The sequence below is a fragment of the Sinocyclocheilus anshuiensis genome, unplaced genomic scaffold, assembly GCF_001515605.1.
Source record: "Sinocyclocheilus anshuiensis isolate Anshui unplaced genomic scaffold, SAMN03320099.WGS_v1.1 scaffold544, whole genome shotgun sequence".
NCBI lineage: Eukaryota > Metazoa > Chordata > Actinopteri > Cypriniformes > Cyprinidae > Sinocyclocheilus > Sinocyclocheilus anshuiensis.
In genome coordinates, this window is record NW_015555763.1 from 1223227 (window position 1) to 1241554 (window position 18328).

At 41.0% G+C, this 18328-nt stretch overlaps 3 protein-coding genes and 1 pseudogene across 5 annotated transcripts; 3 read left to right on the forward strand and 1 right to left on the reverse strand.

The window, feature by feature from the left end:
* Positions 1 to 35: 35 nt before the first annotated feature.
* On the reverse strand, positions 36 to 2999 carry haus2 (HAUS augmin like complex subunit 2). 3 transcript variants are annotated; one of them, XM_016467926.1, is made up of 7 exons: positions 2953 to 2999; positions 1422 to 1527; positions 1240 to 1335; positions 838 to 907; positions 614 to 746; positions 386 to 494; positions 36 to 159 (listed from the first exon to the last, which is right to left on the reverse strand). In XM_016467926.1, exons 2-7 carry the CDS (start codon positions 1506 to 1508, stop codon positions 46 to 48), a joined length of 609 nt encoding a protein of 202 aa, XP_016323412.1. In that variant the 5' UTR covers positions 1509 to 1527; positions 2953 to 2999; the 3' UTR covers positions 36 to 45. The 3 variants fall into 3 exon arrangements, with proteins under 3 accessions (XP_016323412.1, XP_016323411.1, XP_016323410.1); XM_016467925.1 differs by lacking the exon at positions 2953 to 2999 and adding an exon at positions 2528 to 2764; XM_016467924.1 differs by lacking the exon at positions 2953 to 2999 and adding an exon at positions 2095 to 2441.
* On the forward strand, positions 1547 to 5986 carry LOC107674064 (poly(ADP-ribose) glycohydrolase ARH3-like). The gene is made up of 7 exons (XM_016467923.1): positions 1547 to 1598; positions 2804 to 3009; positions 3429 to 3525; positions 3605 to 3812; positions 4486 to 4673; positions 5282 to 5382; positions 5476 to 5986. Exons 2-7 carry the CDS (start codon positions 2835 to 2837, stop codon positions 5850 to 5852), a joined length of 1146 nt encoding a protein of 381 aa, XP_016323409.1. The 5' UTR covers positions 1547 to 1598; positions 2804 to 2834; the 3' UTR covers positions 5853 to 5986.
* Positions 5987 to 11679: 5693 nt separating this feature from the next.
* LOC107674063 (serine/threonine-protein kinase pim-1-like) lies at positions 11680 to 13937 on the forward strand. Its single transcript, XM_016467922.1, has 6 exons — positions 11680 to 12008; positions 12282 to 12497; positions 12654 to 12799; positions 12945 to 13323; positions 13458 to 13634; positions 13804 to 13937. The coding sequence occupies exons 1-6, from the start codon at positions 11681 to 11683 to the stop codon at positions 13821 to 13823; spliced, it is 1266 nt and encodes a 421-aa protein (XP_016323408.1). The 5' UTR covers position 11680; the 3' UTR covers positions 13824 to 13937.
* Positions 13938 to 16577: 2640 nt separating this feature from the next.
* On the forward strand, positions 16578 to 18264 carry LOC107674067 (cyclin-dependent kinase 2-interacting protein-like; annotated as a pseudogene).
* Positions 18265 to 18328: the final 64 nt, after the last annotated feature.

Below are 18328 nucleotides of genomic sequence, written 5' to 3' on the forward strand. Positions count from 1 at the left end.
CCAAGTGGTAGGTGCCATTATATTTGAATTTTCTGAAATTCTTTATCAAATGGACATGTCTTTAATGTTGGTCTGTAGATGGCCTCGTCGCTTAAGAACTTGCTTGTACAGGTTCTCAACTTCAGTGACCTGAGCCAGCAGTTGAGTTCTGGCATTGTTCTGATGGAGAGGAGTTCAGAAAGAACAGTTAGAATATGCATTCATATTATAAACTTGACAGGTTTGCTAGATTAATGGTAAATCACATATAGACACTGGTTTCAAAGCATATCACATATTTATATGAACATTTAACCACCACAGGTCTATATATTTTTGGTTCTAACAAGCACATTCTTGATGTTTAATCAAAAAACATATATGCTGTAAATACATATACACTTACCAAATTACTCAGATAACTGTCAGTTGTTGGAATAGCTTGAACCATCTTAATTTTCACTTCCAAGTTCTGAATGAACTCCACCACCATCCCCATGAGCTCTACCACATATCTGTACACCAGGTCATAAACAGTAATCAATACTGTTAGCAATTAATTCAATACAAATATACAATTTAAAATATTGAACAAAAACCCCTTTCTTTGAGTGGCACATTAAATGCATCGGACCTGTGAAGATCAGCCTGAATGGGCAGGTTCTGCTGACACAGTGGTTTTGTGAGTCTCTCTCGTAGGACTGTCTGTTCTCGCAACACTTCCTGAAGGTGGGAAGTGAACTGTTGCAAGGAAGCAAACCTTTGACCTTACAACAAAACAGTCATTAGTAAAATTACACTCTTCTAGTATACAAATTGTGTACACCAAATGTCCATGATTCCATTTGCAACACTTACTGAGATAATGAGTGTGAGTGACGTCTGCACCGTCTCTTTCCAGCTTCAGCAGCTCTAAATCTAAATTAGTCTTAAGTGAGTGGATGACAAAAAAGAAAATCATGTCAAGGGATAGTTCACCCAAAAATGAAAATTCTTAAATTATTTCCTAACCCTCAAGTTGACGGTAGCCACTGACTTTTGTAATATTTTTTTCCATTCTATAGATGTCAATCTCTACCGTCAACTGTTTGGTTATCAACATTCTTCAAAATATTTTCTTTTGTGTTCAACAGAAGAAAAAAACTCATACAGTTTTCTGTCATGACAGAATTTGAATTTTTGGGTGAACATTGCCTTTAAGCTTTGTAAATCAGAAAGATATTAAGTGGTGAAATAAAAAATATTAAGTTTGTTTTCAACCTTATCGAGATCATGTCTAATTCTGTTCAGCTGCTCAGCTTCAAGTAAAGATGTGGAAAAGACTTCTGAATCCCGTGGGAGAGCATCTAGCTCCTCCTATAAGATCCATAACACAAATGCTTGACAATATCCACCATTACAGTTTAAAAATCTATCTCAAAATTAACCATGTCTTAGTTTACCTGTGTCATGGTGCCTGATATTACACATCTAGCTAAAATCTTAGCAGCAGGTGTCACCGTGTAAGTAATGGGGTCCCAGGGATTCATAACAAGCGCGTTTCCAGACCTGATGGCAATTAAACAAACAATGAAGCCTAAACAAATTGGGTGTTTCTTGAGCTATAGGCATTTTCATGTGTAAGGCCTTGATTTTTTTTTATTTTATTAAAGATAACAGATTACAACTTCTTATTTATAGGTCCTAGGAGCCCCTAAGGGGAAATAGTGACATAATAGAATAATTAAAAATATGGGAAGGGAATAAAATATTTCAATGGTTTAGCGTTGGTCCACAACACTTCTGCGTTCCCCCGAGAAACTTTCGGTATGTATGTATTTTTCCATCGGCAAAGTTTCTCTGAGGACGTAAAGGTGTTGCAAGCGAAAGCAAAAAGTTTAAAATATGATTTTTAAAAGGTCGCCGTGTACATTTAGGGGCTCCTTGGTCCACTGTTGGAGACATTAAATTGACTATACCTACTATACTATACTATCAAAATATACAAAACATGGTTTTAACTTAAAACAATAAACTCTCAGTAATTACTTAGCTTGGTTGCTATGTTATGCTACTATAAATGCTACACTGACTGTGTTGCTGCGTGACTTGTTTTTCAAAGCGTCCAGTATTTACTTATCGTTCTTGAATGAGATGTCCTCGATCCGTCTGATTTAGACAAAACGTCGTCGTTATTTCAATCTACCGCCTCTTTCTCTCTTGAACACTAACACAGCTACGCAAACGTATTATAAGCGTAGATATCATAAATATAAGCATATATTCGCACGTTCTCATCGTTAACCCGAATAATAAACATATGATATACAGATCATACAAAGAGTAGCGTGACGCGCAATTCCACTTCCTATGTTGTGCTACATTCTCAGGTCCGCAGATTCACAAATACCCACAAAGAAGAACAATTCTGCACTGTACATCAGTTATAACCAAACTACAGAGTATATATAAATTGTCCATGATGGTCTTAAATGCATGATTTAAATCATTTTATTTATTTATTTTAGAATTTGTTGAATCAGCAGGCGTGGAAACGTAGATCACTTACTTCAACAGCAGCGCGCCATAGCGGTCTGCGCAGCGATTCTGTCGTTAAATAACGAACTAAATGCATGAAATAAAAAAGAACCAAGCGTTTCTGCAAAGTTAGGTATAGTCATTCTAGAGAATCAGTGGAAATTATAATATTCGCGGATAGTTTGATGAATCGTGATGCGGTAAGAAGCGGGTCACACAGTGACAACAGTCCTCCAGCGTAACAAACCCCAGATGTCACTGTGCTAGAATCACACTAGGACCGTCTGAATCGATTTCTCGTGTGCAGCTTGTGTTTACATTAAGATACAGCAAGAGAAATGTCGGCTGCGGCGCGTATAGCAGCGCCCGGTGTGTTGTCCCGGTTCCGCGGCGCTCTGGTCGGTTCGGTGTTGGGCGACTGTATAGGCGGTGAGTTTGAAGGCGCCGTGGATGTACCTCTAGATCGAGTCCTTCAGCATCTCGGCGCTCTGGAGGATGAAACACGGGGCGATGGTGAGTATTTTCGTATTTTACGATTATATTATACATTGAACATATTTATTTGCGCGTGTATGTAATATTTAACATTACTATACTATTACCGTATCAGAAGGCCACATACTGAAATGAAATATCAAGCTTTTGCATGTCCTAAACTCTTTGGTATTCCTCATTTAGGGGTCACAATTGTGAACCTTCGCGGTAACGTTTTGGTGACATAAATATACTATATTTTGTTTAAATAATATTTATTCTTGAATATTTTGAGGGGATTTCATGGTACCAGGCAATATTCACGTTTAAATTATGCACCATTTTTTTTGCTATATAAAAAAAGTACAAAAAAAATACCAGTTTTACTTTCATTAAACATTTTTGACTATAAATTCAAATTGTTTCTTAATTACACATCTTATTCATTTTTTCCCCAGGAATTCTTCAGTACAGTGATGACACAGCCATGATGCGATGCGTTGCAGATTCACTCCTCACCAGGATGGCGTTTGATGAACGAGACATGGCTCGAAGGTATGTTATCATTGGAAATGGCTAAAAGAGTCCTTTTAAGCAAGTGTTTGATTTTCCTGATCATCTTACTTGATTCCAGATTTGCAAAGGAGTATAACCTTGCTCCGGGGCGAGGATACGGTTCAGGTGTCATACAGGTACTGCGGAAGCTTGCGTCGCCCCATCTGAAGGATGTCTTCCAGCCGGCACAGGCTCAGTTTGGCGGCCGCGGTTCTTTCGGGAATGGAGGTGCCATGAGAGCAGCACCCTTTGCTCTGGCCTTCAAAAGTCGCGCTGATGTCTGCAAGGTAAACAGTCATCTGATTGTCGAATCTAAGCTAGTAGACTTCAGGCATTCTTGACTTAAAGGGTTAGTTCACTGCAAAATGAAAATTATGCTGCATTTTACTCACCCTCGAAGCATCCTAGGTGTATATTTTTGACATTTTGAATTGGTCATAAAAAGACTGAAGTGCAGCCAGCAAAAGCTTTAGACTTTATATAATGAAGATTCATATCATATGTTCTCAACCTGGGGGCCTTAAGATGGCTTAAACATATTTAAATTAATCAATTATTATAAATATATTAAATTAATAATTAACTCAAATCTAAATAAGAATGCTAAAAACACATAAATCAGCATGTAAAGTGAATCTTTTTTTTTCTCAATAATTGTTGTTTTTACAGAAGAACATACAGTTATTGAAACACAAAATTAATCGTGGGTAATTTAATATATAAGTATTCCCAGTTTCTGTTCATGAAAATTTTTGAAAACAAGCTTTGTCGTAATTACATAGGCAGTGTTGAAAATACGGGTTGGTGCATATGGGTGGGAAGGTGGGGTTCGAATATTGTGCTTGAGAGTGGGGGGCCTTCGAGTCAGAAAGGTTGAGAACCATTGTTAAATGCTTAATTTGAAAGGCTAATTTGGACTGTCCCAGGCTAACATTCTGTCCTTCCATTTGCTTTTGGCAGTACTCAAGACTTGGCGCAATGTTAACACACTCATGCTCTTTGGGCTACAATGGGGCAGCGTTGCAGGCCCTTGCTGTCCATCTGTCTCTCCAAGGCGCTTTGGCTCTGCCAAAAGAATTCATCAACAAACTGATATCAGAAATGGAAGAGATGGAAAAAGATGAAAAAGCCCAGCTTGATGCTAAAGCGTAAGTGAACCCATGGCAAGAACAAAAAAGGGAAAGTTTACTCAAAAATTAAAAGTATGTCATCATTTACTCTCCCTCATGTCGTTCCAAACCTGAATGACTTTCTTTCTTTAGTAGAACATGAAGATATTTTGAAGAATGTTTAAACTGTGTTTTGTTTTGTTGTCCATGCAGTGTTGTTATCATTAACTCAAACTATTAAAACTAATAAAAGTTATTTTTGTTTTTTTTAAATAAAGCTACATGAAAATAAGAAAATAGTTAAAAAATAAAGCTAAGTTAAGATAATAATAATAAAGCACAAAACAAAATTACCAAAACCTAAACTAAAATTAAAATGAAACCTGAACATATCAAAATGTATTAAAAATATTAATAAATACTATAATGGTATATAAATAATACAAAAATACACTGTCCAAATGACTTTCATTTTATGAACAAAAAAATATATTATACAAAATATCTTCTATTGAGTGCCACAGAAGATGGAACAGATTTGAAGCAGTAAATTAAGACAGAATTTTATTTTTGAGTGAACAGACCATTTAAGAACAGTTATTATAGTACTGTCTATGGATTTCGAGCCACTGTGTTTTATTCCACAGACTCAATTTATCAGAGTTCCCATATTGTTCACGATTGCACAGAGTGAAAGAACTTATGGACAGAAACAGTGTGAGCATTGAGGAGGTCATATCTGAACTGGGTTAGTATCGATTACTCTTGATTAGCATTGATCTGATCATTCATAAAGCATTCTTCTGTTTTTCTTGAAGTTGACGCTCTTTCTTTGTATTAGGGAATGGCATCGCTGCCTTACAGTCTGTGCCCACCGCTATCTTCTGCGTGCTGCATTGTTTGGAGCCCCGGGACGGGCTGCCAGAGCGATTCGGAGGACTGGAGAGGACAATATCCTACAGCTTGGCTCTGGGTGGTGACACTGACACCATTGCTTGCATGGCAGGGGCAATCGCAGGGGCACATTATGGCATTGACTCCATTCCCCAGAGCTGGCAGAAGAGTTGTGAAGGGGTGGAGGAGGCAGATGATTTAGCGAGACGTTTGTATAATTTTTACTGCCTTCCACAGTTTGAAGAGGACAGGGGGACATCAAGCTGCGAGAACAATCAACCGCACACACACACCAGTGATCAGCACACTACAAAAACTGACTGACCCACTACATGGCCATATGCAACATGCAGCCACACATAAGTGAAACTTTACCTGGCACAAAGTGTCAAATGTACTTGCTAATATACCATCATCTGTGTTTATAAAATGTGAAACTTCTTGTGCAAAATGTTTACAATAAAAAGAACAAAATGGTACAATTTTTATTGGTAATTGTCCGGAATAGCCTTTGCGGCCGGGGTAAAAAGTAACCAGTCCACTAAAGTCCCATTGCAGGTGCATTTATTGTGCAATCGGTGGCAAAGGTACCCAGAATCAAGTTAGACATATTACAAAAAACAAAACAATAAAAACTATACAATCTTAAAAAGTCCGTTCACTGCGATTGTGAATCAAACAGGAGCACGAGCACGCCAACCTTGCCGCCAGAGCACATCTCTTGCAGCATTTTACATTCTAAACCCCGCCCTCGGGAGCGTACCACTCTATGGGTAAGCCCCGGCACAATTACCATATACAACCTTTAGCCATACAGACACAGAATGCATACAAGACCCGAATATCAATACAGTTTTAAACCCACAAGACATAAGCATGAAAGACCACCCAGAAATACATTTGTTTCACTGCAACTGTATGGACCCTTCTACTGACCTCAAGAAAACATGGACCAGTCTATTCAGGTGACACAAATACCAGGTTTAAATACCTCAAGGTTTGTACAGCACAGATTTGGCAACTGATGTTTCACTGCTAGTAAGTATATCTGTTAATCTGCATAAACTATCAAATAAATGTTTTAACACCATGAATAAGTCTTATGGTTATTTGTACAATGAGTATTGGTATAAACAGAACTTATACATGCTGTCACGTTATGTTAACTGGCTAAATCACACAACACATTGAACATGTACAGAGTTCCCCATGAACATAATACACACATTAACTCAACACACACCAAACACATCCTACACAGCTTCGTCTAATTCAAGCATTACATAAGTCCGTGTACAGATGTCAATGCCGGCAAACAGACCGTGTAATGCTACCTGCTCTGTGTGTGTGTGTGTGTGTGTGTTATGAGGGTACGTGCCCATAGTTCATAAATGATCATGGGTTAGCTCCGTGACAGTAATAGTCTTGTTTTGTTCTTTCTTTACTTCATATTTAACATTGTTCTGTAAACTATATACAGTGGGGTTTAGAAGTTCACTAGTGAACATTTTTTTGCATTTTTCTAATTTAATACTAATAAAAAAAATTTTATTACAATAATAATAATACAATAACATATATAGAAATGTTAATGAAGAAAACGGGTAAACCATATATGAGAAACATGATGCAAAATATACAGAAATTTATTTTTAATACATGTGTATGCTTTGATAATTTATCATTAGATTCTTGTTTTTATTATTGTTTAATCTGTTAGAATCTCCTGCTCTCAGCTCAGTATGACAAAAGAATTCCAAGAGTTTTCTTACTAACATTCGTTCGGTATCTCACTATTTTCACTATGGGAACGCCTCAGGCGTGACCGATCGCGGAAGCACCAATAACACCACGTCTGCCAACTATGGCAGACCAATTGCTGCAGCAATCAGGGAGTCCCGCCTCCCTGTATATAAACCGCAGCGACCTGCTGTTTCGTCATTCTCGCTCTCTTCCCCGTGAAGATTTTCAGAAGCTGGCTTAGCAGACTTTGGGAATTATTTGCTTAACAGTTTATAGTCGGAGCCGCAAGGTAACATCCCAAACGCAATACATTCCTAACGTTTGTTGAGCGACTTCACTTATTGTGAGATAACTAACGCATCAGGGCGAGTTTTCTGCTCTAAGTTTTAAATTTATTTTCCAAGTTTTTGGGGGCGCTCACCACGCACCAAAAAGAAGGAAAAGGAGAGCTCTCTATCGCAGCACAGCTCCGTACTAGTTGTCACATTGTGGTGGGCTTACTGTACGAAGAGAGTGCAGGCCCCATGGCCACTGCAAAAAAGCCGGAGAGCCCCGGAGGAAAAGGTCTTCCTCCCCATCCATGTGCTTGTGGAATGTGGATTTCTGCGAAGGATTCACATGGCCTCTGCATCTCCTGTTTGAGCGCTAAACACGCTCAGGCAGCTCTGTCCAACCCTGGCCAGCAGCTCGTGGGGAGAGATGATGGAGAGGGTGTCGTCCGTCCTTCCCCCCCTGTTTGAAGATCCGTTAGCGGGAGAGGAAGATAATTACTGGACGAAATATTGTCGGCCATCCTCGAGGACGAGGATGACGATGATGAAGATGCTATTCTTCCCGCAAATCAGTGCACAGGATATGAGTTCACCCTCCCCTGTACAGACGAACACGGATCTACTCGAGGTCTGTCGCAGGGCCGCGGCTAGACTATCGATCGACTGGCCATCCCAACCGGCGGGTCGGGGGCTGAAAGAGATTTGTATGATGGAAAGAGACTTCCGTCACGTCTCCCTCCAGCGAGGCAGTTTATTCCAGCCATCCCGGCTTGTGTGGCTGAAATGAAGAGGTTTTAGGACAAGCTTTTTCCCACCGTGTGCCCGTCAAGGGCTTCTCGAGGCTGGATGTTCAGGGAACGGAGGATTTGGGGCACAGGACTCACATTTTCACATAGATATTTTTCCTGCTCACAGGAAATATCTGAGGTTTGCTTATCAGGTCACAGCATACAGGTATACGAAAATACCTTTTGGCCTTGCTTTGGCTCCCAGGGTTTTTCAGCAGAGCTGTCTCAGCCACAGAGTGCGCGTCTCACCAGAATGCATGAGCGCTCTTCGTCATTGGAGAGCCCGTCTTTTCTCAGGACAGGATGCCCTCTGGGTCCTGTTATGTTAAGGAAAGTGGTGACACAACAGATGCATCTCTCACGGGCTGGGAGGCGGTGTTCGAGGGCAGAACAGTGAGAGGAGTTTGGTCTCCTGCACTGAGAGAGAAGCACATAAATTTTCTAGAACTACTAACAGTGTTACTAGCTCTGAGACATTTTGTGCATTTTCTCAAGAATCATCATGTATTGGTCAGGACGGACAATACAGCGGTGATAGCCTACATAAATCGGGGGAGTTCGTTCTCACAAGCTTCACTTGTTAGTGAAAGAACTGATTATGTGGAGCAGCAGGACCCTCCTGACGTTACGCACGACACATGTTCCAGGAATAATGAACAGGGGAGCGGATTTACTGTCCAGAGGGAATCCTCTGTAGTGGAGACTCCACCCCCAAGTGATCCTCATGGTGTGGCAGAGATTAAGGCATGTCATGTTGGTCTTAACGCAGGTACTATTGGCCAACACCCTCTCGTCTATCGATTTATGAGAGGGGCACGTAGGCTACACCCAGTATCGAAGCCGCTGGTCCAGCCTTGGGAGTTGTCCGTAGTTCTTAACACGCTCTCAAAAGCCCCTTTCGAACCCACTGATAATATTGCCTTAAAGCTGCTCGCTTTTAAGACAGCTCTGTTACTTGCGCTCACTACAGCAGAAAGGGTGAGTGAGCTACATACTTTATCAGTTCACTCCTCATGTATGATGTTCGCTCCAGGGGGGGTCGAAAATGTACTTTTAGACCTAACCCGGCGTTTGTGCCTAAAGTGTTTGATTATGCTGGTGCAGTTCAATCAGTGGACCTGCTAGCTTTTCATCCACCACCTTTTTCATCCCCAGAGAAGGAGAGGTTACACAGTTTATGTCCGGTTCGTGCTCTGTATATGTACGTTAAGAGAACTCGCACACTTCGTAAGAGCTATTTGTCTCGTGGGCTGACTCTTACAAAGAAAAACCTCTTTCTCTTACAAAGAAAAATCTCCCGTCAACGCCTTTCCCACTGGGTAGTGGAGACTATCGTGTTATGTTACAACAATGTGAATATAGAGCCCCCAATAGGATTACGAGCACACTCTACTAGAGGTATGTCTACATCCTGGGCTCTGTTTAGAGGCATTTCTATTCAAGAAATTTGCGCGGCAGCCAGCTGGTCTTCTCCGCACTACTAACAGTGTTACTAGCTCTGAGACATTTTGTGCATTTTCTCAAGAATCATCATGTATTGGTCAGGACGGACAATACAGCGGTGATAGCCTACATAAATCGGGGGAGTTCGTTCTCACAAGCTTCACTTGTTAGTGAAAGAACTGATTATGTGGAGCAGCAGGACCCTCCTGACGTTACGCACGACACATGTTCCAGGAATAATGAACAGGGGAGCGGATTTACTGTCCAGAGGGAATCCTCTGTAGTGGAGACTCCACCCCCAAGTGATCCTCATGGTGTGGCAGAGATTAAGGCATGTCATGTTGGTCTTAACGCAGGTACTATTGGCCAACACCCTCTCGTCTATCGATTTATGAGAGGGGCACGTAGGCTACACCCAGTATCGAAGCCGCTGGTCCAGCCTTGGGAGTTGTCCGTAGTTCTTAACACGCTCTCAAAAGCCCCTTTCGAACCCACTGATAATATTGCCTTAAAGCTGCTCGCTTTTAAGACAGCTCTGTTACTTGCGCTCACTACAGCAGAAAGGGTGAGTGAGCTACATACTTTATCAGTTCACTCCTCATGTATGATGTTCGCTCCAGGGGGGGTCGAAAATGTACTTTTAGACCTAACCCGGCGTTTGTGCCTAAAGTGTTTGATTATGCTGGTGCAGTTCAATCAGTGGACCTGCTAGCTTTTCATCCACCACCTTTTTCATCCCCAGAGAAGGAGAGGTTACACAGTTTATGTCCGGTTCGTGCTCTGTATATGTACGTTAAGAGAACTCGCACACTTCGTAAGAGCTATTTGTCTCGTGGGCTGACTCTTACAAAGAAAAACCTCTTTCTCTTACAAAGAAAAATCTCCCGTCAACGCCTTTCCCACTGGGTAGTGGAGACTATCGTGTTATGTTACAACAATGTGAATATAGAGCCCCCAATAGGATTACGAGCACACTCTACTAGAGGTATGTCTACATCCTGGGCTCTGTTTAGAGGCATTTCTATTCAAGAAATTTGCGCGGCAGCCAGCTGGTCTTCTCCGCACACATTTGCTCGTTTCTATTGACTGGATGTGACAGAACCCTCTCTGGCCCACTCAGTCCTGGGAGTGAGTAGTCAGGGTGAATAATGCAGGTTATTAAGGGGCAAATTCCTCATATTATTCTGTTTTCACCTCCGTTGGGAGTTATGACTCAGATAATAACCTACTCTTTCTTTAGTCTGCTTCGTCAGCATATCGGCAATACGGGAGTTGTCTATATCCCATAATGAGATACCGAACAAATGTTAGAAAGAGAACGTTAGGTTACTGACGTAACCCCGGTTCTCTGATAACATGAAGTGAGGTATCTCACAAACATTGCCCTCCTTGCCTTTACTGCACGGAGAAGAGATATGCGGAGAATGACGAAACGGCAGGTAGCTGCGGTTTATATACAGGGAGGCGGAACTCCCTGATCGCTGCAGCGATTGGTCTGAAATAATTGGCAGACGTGTTATTGGTGCTTCCGCAATTGGTCACACCTGAGGTGTTCCCATAGTGAGATACCTCACTTCATGTTATCAGAGAACCGGGGTTACGTCAGTAACCTAACGATTGTCGTTCCTGAAACTAGAGAGAAGTCTGGTAATATTTAAATTTATTGTCCAAACAAATACTGCCACGGTCACGCCTGAGGCGTTCCCATAGTGAAAATAGTGAGATACCTCACTTCATGTTATCAGAGGTTCTGGGGTTACCGGGGTTACATCAGTAACCTAACATTTTAGAATGTAGCGCGGGACTATAAAGACTTGAACTCAGCTGCTCACTTTGTGGCAAGCAAGGAGTAGTTATCATCAGCGGTGTTTACAGTTGTTGATAGCGTTTTTATCGTGTGTTGAATATGGGACAGCGACTTTCTCGCAAAAAAAAGGCGGAGGAAGAAGGTGATGAGTGTATGCATGAGATCAATCCCCATACACCAGTTACACCCACCGACCACAAGGCGGAGGTCCATCCTCGTCCTGACGAGACGCCTGTGGGTATTGGTGAGGGAGGAGGCGGGCAGGAGAAAGGGCGAGAGAAAACAAAGAAAAAGAGGAGGTTCCGGAGGTTTGCCTCTTTCTGTTGTTTGTCTCGCCCCAAATCCACCAGAGCTCAGGATGAGCAGGTGGAGCAGGGTGAAGTGGACCAGGACGCTGACGCCAGACCATCCATTAGGTGTTCTAATGGTAAATTACATGTTTTCATCACCAGAGCTCTGTACATCCAAAAAAAGTCTCTTAATCATTTACACACAATATTACGCACAATATTAAAAAACACAACACCCATTACACATCACAAAAAACTGCTTTCTTATGCTTTATTTGTTGTAATATAGATGAAATAGTGTAAAGACTTTTCCAAACTAGCCAAAAGTACCCCTAAGTGAAGAATGAATATGTGTATGCAATATTAATTTTATATTATTTTGGTTGATATTCCTCATTTCCTCTCTTTAGATCAGACTTCTCTACAGGACATTGTCTGTACTGTAAAGGACAATGATCATCAGGAGGCTCCTTCCAGTAGTCCTGAAGTCTACACAAGTGCTGAGGACCAGCAAATGGAAGACGACGAGCCTCAAGATCAGGACAGTCCAGTTACTCTGTCAGCAGGTGTGAATGCATCACATCTGCCGAGACAGCTGGACTGTAATGAGATCACGAGGATCGAGGGTGAGTTTACTGTCAAAATCCAAAGTATAATAATTATATGATAATTACAAGCCATGTTAAAATAGTTTTACAATAAGTATAGCATGATGTCACACTGCAGAACACTGCTTTATTAAATAATAAAAAATAAAAATAACTATAATTATGTTTTAATAGACCACATTTGCTGGAAATATGCCATCGGCAGGAAGATGGGGGAAGGAGGATTCGGCTCCGTCTTTGAGGGGACCCGGTGCGAGGACGGCCTTCTGGTGGCTGTGAAATTTGCAGCCAAGATGGAGAATGTGCCGTACATCAGCCTTGTAAGTAGACTGCGCTCTCTGTGTCATCTCCACTCAGTCACTGTTTGCATTTATAACGTCTTAAAGAGCAAATATTTCAATAGACTAAATCCATATTTGAGAAAGCACTTCCATCTAACCATCATAAAAACTGTCCTTCTTCTAGCCTGATCATCCCAGTCTAGTTCCTCTTGAGGTGGCCCTGACAATCATGGCCAATCAAGGCCCCAGCTGTTGCCAAATCATAGAGTTGCTGGACTGGCAGGACAATCCAGACCAGTATATCATGTTCCTAGAGCGGCCCTCACCCTGTGTCAACATGCACCTTTTTTGGCAGTATCACGGCAACCTCTTTAGTGAGGAGTTAGCACGTCATTTCATGTGGCAGGTGATTGACGCTGCTGCCGTGTGCTGTTCCCGGGGGGTGTTCCACCGGGACATCAACATGCCAAATCTCCTCGTCAACACAGAGACCCTGGAGGTCAAAATGATTGATTTCGGGTATGGGGACCTCCTGAAAAGCTCTTCTTACAACACCTACTCTGGTATGGATTACCTTTTAAACATGTAGTTTGGGACTTAAACGCTTGTGACCAGTTACACGGTGTCTTAATCAGAAGTGACACAAAATTAAATGCCATTTCATTCAGAGTAACATGTGACAAACTCTTGCCTTCAGGGACAGCGATGTACTGCCCTCCCGAGTACTTTGAGAAGGGCGAGTACCATGGGAAGGAGGCAACAGTGTGGTCGCTGGGCGTGCTGCTGTTTGCCATGATCGCCAGCCTTTTCCCGAACAGCGGCGATATCGGCTTGATGGACGCTGATGTCTGGTTCCACTCGGGCTTCTCAGATGGTGTGAAATTCATTGCAGCAAAGAAGGACAACTGACATTCTTAATCATATAAAACAGAAAAACAGTGGCTTCATAAAAGATGGCCTAAAGGATATTGCGGGAATCTTTCAGAGTTTAGAAAGCAGGTGTGAAGTTGAAGGTAATACATCTTTCACATCTTTCTGCACAGAATGCTGCCATTTCATTTGAGGTTGCCTGAAGAGCAACCCAGAACAGAGGCTTTATTTGGAGGAGATGCTGTTCCATGACTGGTTCGAGGTACCAAGTCTAAGATAAGCTCAAATGTATATACTGACATTTGGTTGTTTGTTTGTTTATTTTTTGCCTGTTTGTTGGTTTGGTTTGATTCTCTCAATATGGACATCAGCTTCCTCTTGTTACTATTCAGTACCTGCTGCAACAATATGGTCAGTGCTCATACATTCTGTTTCAGGTCCCCCTATAAGTCATGAAAAAGAGGGTCAGCCTTGCATCAGGCAGGCTGACACATGTGGCCCCTCCATCCCTCCAGCCTTAGCGTTTTGCTGGGCTGGCAAGCCTTGGTTGCATCTGGCACCTTGGCTTGCGGTGGTAGTTTTTGCACCTTGTGGAACTACAGTACTTGCTTAGGAATGTGTACATATTGTAAATAGTTCGTTTAGTTTTAGTTAGTTAAGTTAGACCCTCCGTCCCTCCAGCCTTTGCGTCTTGCAGGGCTGGCAAGCCTTGGTTGCGTCTGGCTCCTTAGCTTGAGGTGGAAGTTTTTGCAAGGCCCCACAGAGGATGAAAGTCTCAGGATGCCCTTTTCATAGCTTCACTGGTCCCAGAGGTCCCTCACATTGACGCTCCAAAAGTTCCTGCCACAAGCAACCGGGTCCCAAAAATCCTGTCAGGGGCCCTCCAGAAGTCACAGCGTAGGCATCCCTAAAGGTTCCTAAACCTGCTGAGGTCAGAGAAGTCATGTAACAGGTCCCTGTCCCAGCCTGCTACAGCTCTAGAGCTCTGTGTCATAGCAGCTCCAGTCGCACAGCTTCCCAGTGGTTCCTGACAAAACCGACCAGGTCACACTAATGCACGTCACTGATGCACAAAGTTTCCTCTCATGATGGTACAGAGATTCATGACACGTCTGCCAAGGAAATTGCAGCAAAGTCTGGCCCAGTGTTTCCTGTCATAGCCTCAGTCAGAGCTTGTGTCCAGGGCTGCTCCAGTCCCAGAGCTCCTCTCTCAACCTCACTGGTCCCAGAGGTTCTTGCTAATGCTAGGGGGTTCGGTCTCTAAGGCATCATGGGATCTTCTCACAGCCCTAGTGTTTCCTCTCACCGGTGTGATTCCTCTATATTACACCTGTGTGCCGCATTAAAAACATAATGTGAAAATAAATAAATTTATCACTTTGTATGTTCATTTGAATAATACTCTCACCAGGTAAGTAATTCAAAGGGGAGTTACACTATGGGCCCCTTCGTTTACTGTTTGAAGTCCAAGGTATCAGCATGTAATTTGGCTGCAGACAGGGTCCAAGAAATAAAAATGGCCTTTGGGGGGAAATAAAACTGCCAATACCTTAATAATAAACTACAACAAAATTTGTGATTTAAATTAAACTGTAAGAATTTAGAAAATAAGAGTTAAGTGTCATGAGCAATTAAAATGAAAGACAAAAAAAAGTGTACCATCAGAAGGCATGTAACAATCAATTTTTGTAACATCAAGGAGTTTGCAGATTGTCTTAACGTTAAAATAAATTAATGTATATAAATTAATCCTGTTGCCTTTATGTAATATTGCCACTGTAAAAAAAAATAAAAAAGCAAAGATTCATTTTAAATGAGGGAGAATGGAATAAAATCTGATTTTGAAAAAGGAAATTAGAACAGTCCAAAAGAATGAAGTCGGAACAAAGTCACTATTGTTCACTTCTCTACCAGTCTTCCTACTATTTTGCTGTTATTTATTATTATAGTGTTAACACAACTCACTCAGGTTAATGGTTCAACTGGCTGTAATTTTAAATAAAGGTTTTTTTTGTTTTTTTTTTACATTAACTGGGTCTGGATTTATTTCAAATGCAAAATCTCTAGAAGTAGTCTGTCTCCAACCTTAAAGCTAACATTTTTACAAAACTTATTTAAACAAATATTCACTGCAGTACAATACAGTATAACAATGTGCCTTCAGACAGTACAGTGGTTGTTTTTTAGCATTTCTTTCTACATGTCTAAATCTTAATACAGTGCATTAATAAATGTATATTTATGCACATTTTAATTTTAGAGAAATGTAGATAAAAAGAGAGAGACTGCAAGAAAACAACAAGCATGGACCTTTGTCAGGAAGTATAAAGGTCTGAAGAGTAAATAGCTTTTGTGCAGTAAATGTCTTGATTGTAGACACAAGTGTAAATGGGTGTTGGGCCGAATGTGACCATCAGATTCTCTGATGCTGGGGAACAGTCTTTGGATTAGTGGCATAACATAGTATGAGTACAACTAATATTAGTACTGTACCCACTAATAGTTCAAATAAAAAAAGATCCATTAAATTCTAGACCCACATAAAAAGTAATGCAGAGACCCTCCATCACAAAGTGTTAAGATACCAGGAGCTGACTGCTGAGAGAAGCCCCCTGGCCTAAAGTCAGCGATGTAATAACATAAATGTCCCATTAGGTGTCACTAACACGGTTCGCAATAGTCATAGCATTAAACGGCAGAAGCAGAGCAAAAGAGTAGAAGAAACACGCGAGTTAATGCTATGTTGTTGACTGTGATGAACTAAAATACTTTAAAACTACTTTTAAAATTAATGCAATAAATGACAATTATACAGCTTTTTTAGAAGAAATCTGTAAATCTGCAAATAGGTCATATGTTCTCAGTTAAATTACGTGATGAGAAAAAGCACAACATAATTCAGCTGATGTTATTGCATTGTACAGATTAACATTAAAGTAAACACTATTACATGCATAATGTCGGAGTCCACGACCCCAGGAAAAAAGGGCAATTTGACCGGAAGTGCCAGGAAATTAAAGGACGATGCCGCAGATTGGCATAATCTCATCCTGAAATGGGAGCGATTAAATAACGAGGGATCCACAATTGCGACTAAAATTGTTAATCTGGGATTGAGCAAAAAGTACGTTTAATGTGTTAAACAATAAATATAAATTATATAAATAAATTATACTGTATAGTAACATTATAATGCGTTTATATATTCATTTGTGTGTGTGTGTGTGTGTGTGTGTGTGTGTGAGCAATCTGCCTGCTCTTTACACCTGTAACCTGTTTTCTCCATCGTGTCTGTTCCCAGATCAGATATTGAGCCTGACGTTGTGATGGAAGGAGGCAGTTTGGCAGCTGGAGACTTTTCAGAGAATCTGAAACAGAGCAACCAAGAGCTGGAAGAAGAATGTGTCGAGTTACAAGACCTTGTGGATAAAATGTTAACTTTTTGCAGAACGAGCATTAGCAATACTTTTTTATGTAGTCTAAAATGTTTCGCCAAAGGCAAACATACTGTCAAAGATGGAGAAGGTGGTCCATGCTGAGCGTGGCATCTGTGAGTTCGAAGCATTCCGGTTTGGAGAGAAAGGAAGAGCAGCACCACTTTCACACGTGGTCCACACATCAGTTTGGTAAGAGGAATAGAACAAATGTTCAATCACATACCAAACTATCCCATTCTCTGTTCATTTGATCTGTGATCTGTATGTCCAAAGTTTACTTTAATAAAATTGGTTTACTTCTAAATTTATATGTATGTGTTTGTGTGTGTGTATATATATATATATATACACAAACTAATTTAGTGTGAAGCAATCATCTGCTTTCTTTGCAAATGTGACCCCTTAAAGGAATAGTTCACCCAAAAATGACAAATTGCCACTCAGGCCATCCAAGATGTAAAGTAGTTTGTTTCTTCATTGTAACAGATTTGGAGAAATTTGGCATCACTTGCTCATTAATGGGTCCTCTGAATGGGTACCGTTAGAATGAGAATCCAGACAGCTGAAAAAACACTTTTCTCTATTCACTAAACAAGACATTAATTAATCAACTGGAGTCTGGATTACTTGTTAATTATTGTGACGTTTTTATCAGCTGTTCGAACACATTCTGACGGCACCCATTCACAGAGGATCAGATTGATTGCAGAGTGAGCAAATGGTGAGCAAGTGATGTAATGCGAAATTTCTCCAAATCTGTTCTGATGAAGAAACAAACTCATCTGCATCATGAATGGCCTGAGGGTGTGTAAATGTATTGCAAGTTTTCATATACATGTATGACAACCATAATATGTATAATCATATTATTAAAAAAAAAAAACTGGTACCTGAAATACATGAAAGCCCTGTTATCTCAATTTAAAAAAATTTAAATGTCAATGTCCCATAATCACTCATGCTCTGTGTTATTGATCTTTGTCACCTTCGTGACAGTTGAAGTATCTTCCAAGCTTTACGAGTCATACAAGCAGGAGTTGGCGCTGAAGAAGACTATACTGCGAGAATTGGCCCACACGGCTAATGCTGACCTTTCCATGGTCTACCTGTCATCGTGGCTGTATCAACCCTACATTGAGGACAGTGGAAAACTGCTACTAGAGTTTGCTATTGGAAACGGGTCACAGACCTTTGTGATTCAGTCTGGAGTCTATGCATGAGGACTATGTAAACAAATTAAAAGCATATCATGACATGTATA

Bases quoted from the DNA above. Each gene is read 5' to 3' on its own strand.
- haus2 (XM_016467926.1), bottom strand. From the start codon at position 1,508: ATGAATCCCTGGGACCCCATTACTTACACGGTGACACCTGCTGCTAAG. The intron at 1,336-1,421 runs GTAAACTAAGAC...TGGATCTTATAG, and splicing joins TATCAGGCACCATGACACAG to GAGGAGCTAGATGCTCTCCC. The intron at 495-613 runs GTCCGATGCATT...CCTGGTGTACAG, and splicing joins ATTCAGGCTGATCTTCACAG to ATATGTGGTAGAGCTCATGG.
- LOC107674064 (XM_016467923.1), top strand. From the start codon at position 2,835: ATGTCGGCTGCGGCGCGTATAGCAGCGCCCGGTGTGTTGTCCCGGTTC. The intron at 3,813-4,485 runs GTAAACAGTCAT...TGCTTTTGGCAG, and splicing joins GTCGCGCTGATGTCTGCAAG to TACTCAAGACTTGGCGCAAT. The intron at 5,383-5,475 runs GTTAGTATCGAT...TCTTTGTATTAG, and splicing joins GGAGGTCATATCTGAACTGG to GGAATGGCATCGCTGCCTTA.
- LOC107674063 (XM_016467922.1), top strand. From the start codon at position 11,681: ATGGGACAGCGACTTTCTCGCAAAAAAAAGGCGGAGGAAGAAGGTGAT. The intron at 12,498-12,653 runs GTGAGTTTACTG...ATGTTTTAATAG, and splicing joins TGAGATCACGAGGATCGAGG to ACCACATTTGCTGGAAATAT. The intron at 12,800-12,944 runs GTAAGTAGACTG...TCCTTCTTCTAG, and splicing joins ATGTGCCGTACATCAGCCTT to CCTGATCATCCCAGTCTAGT.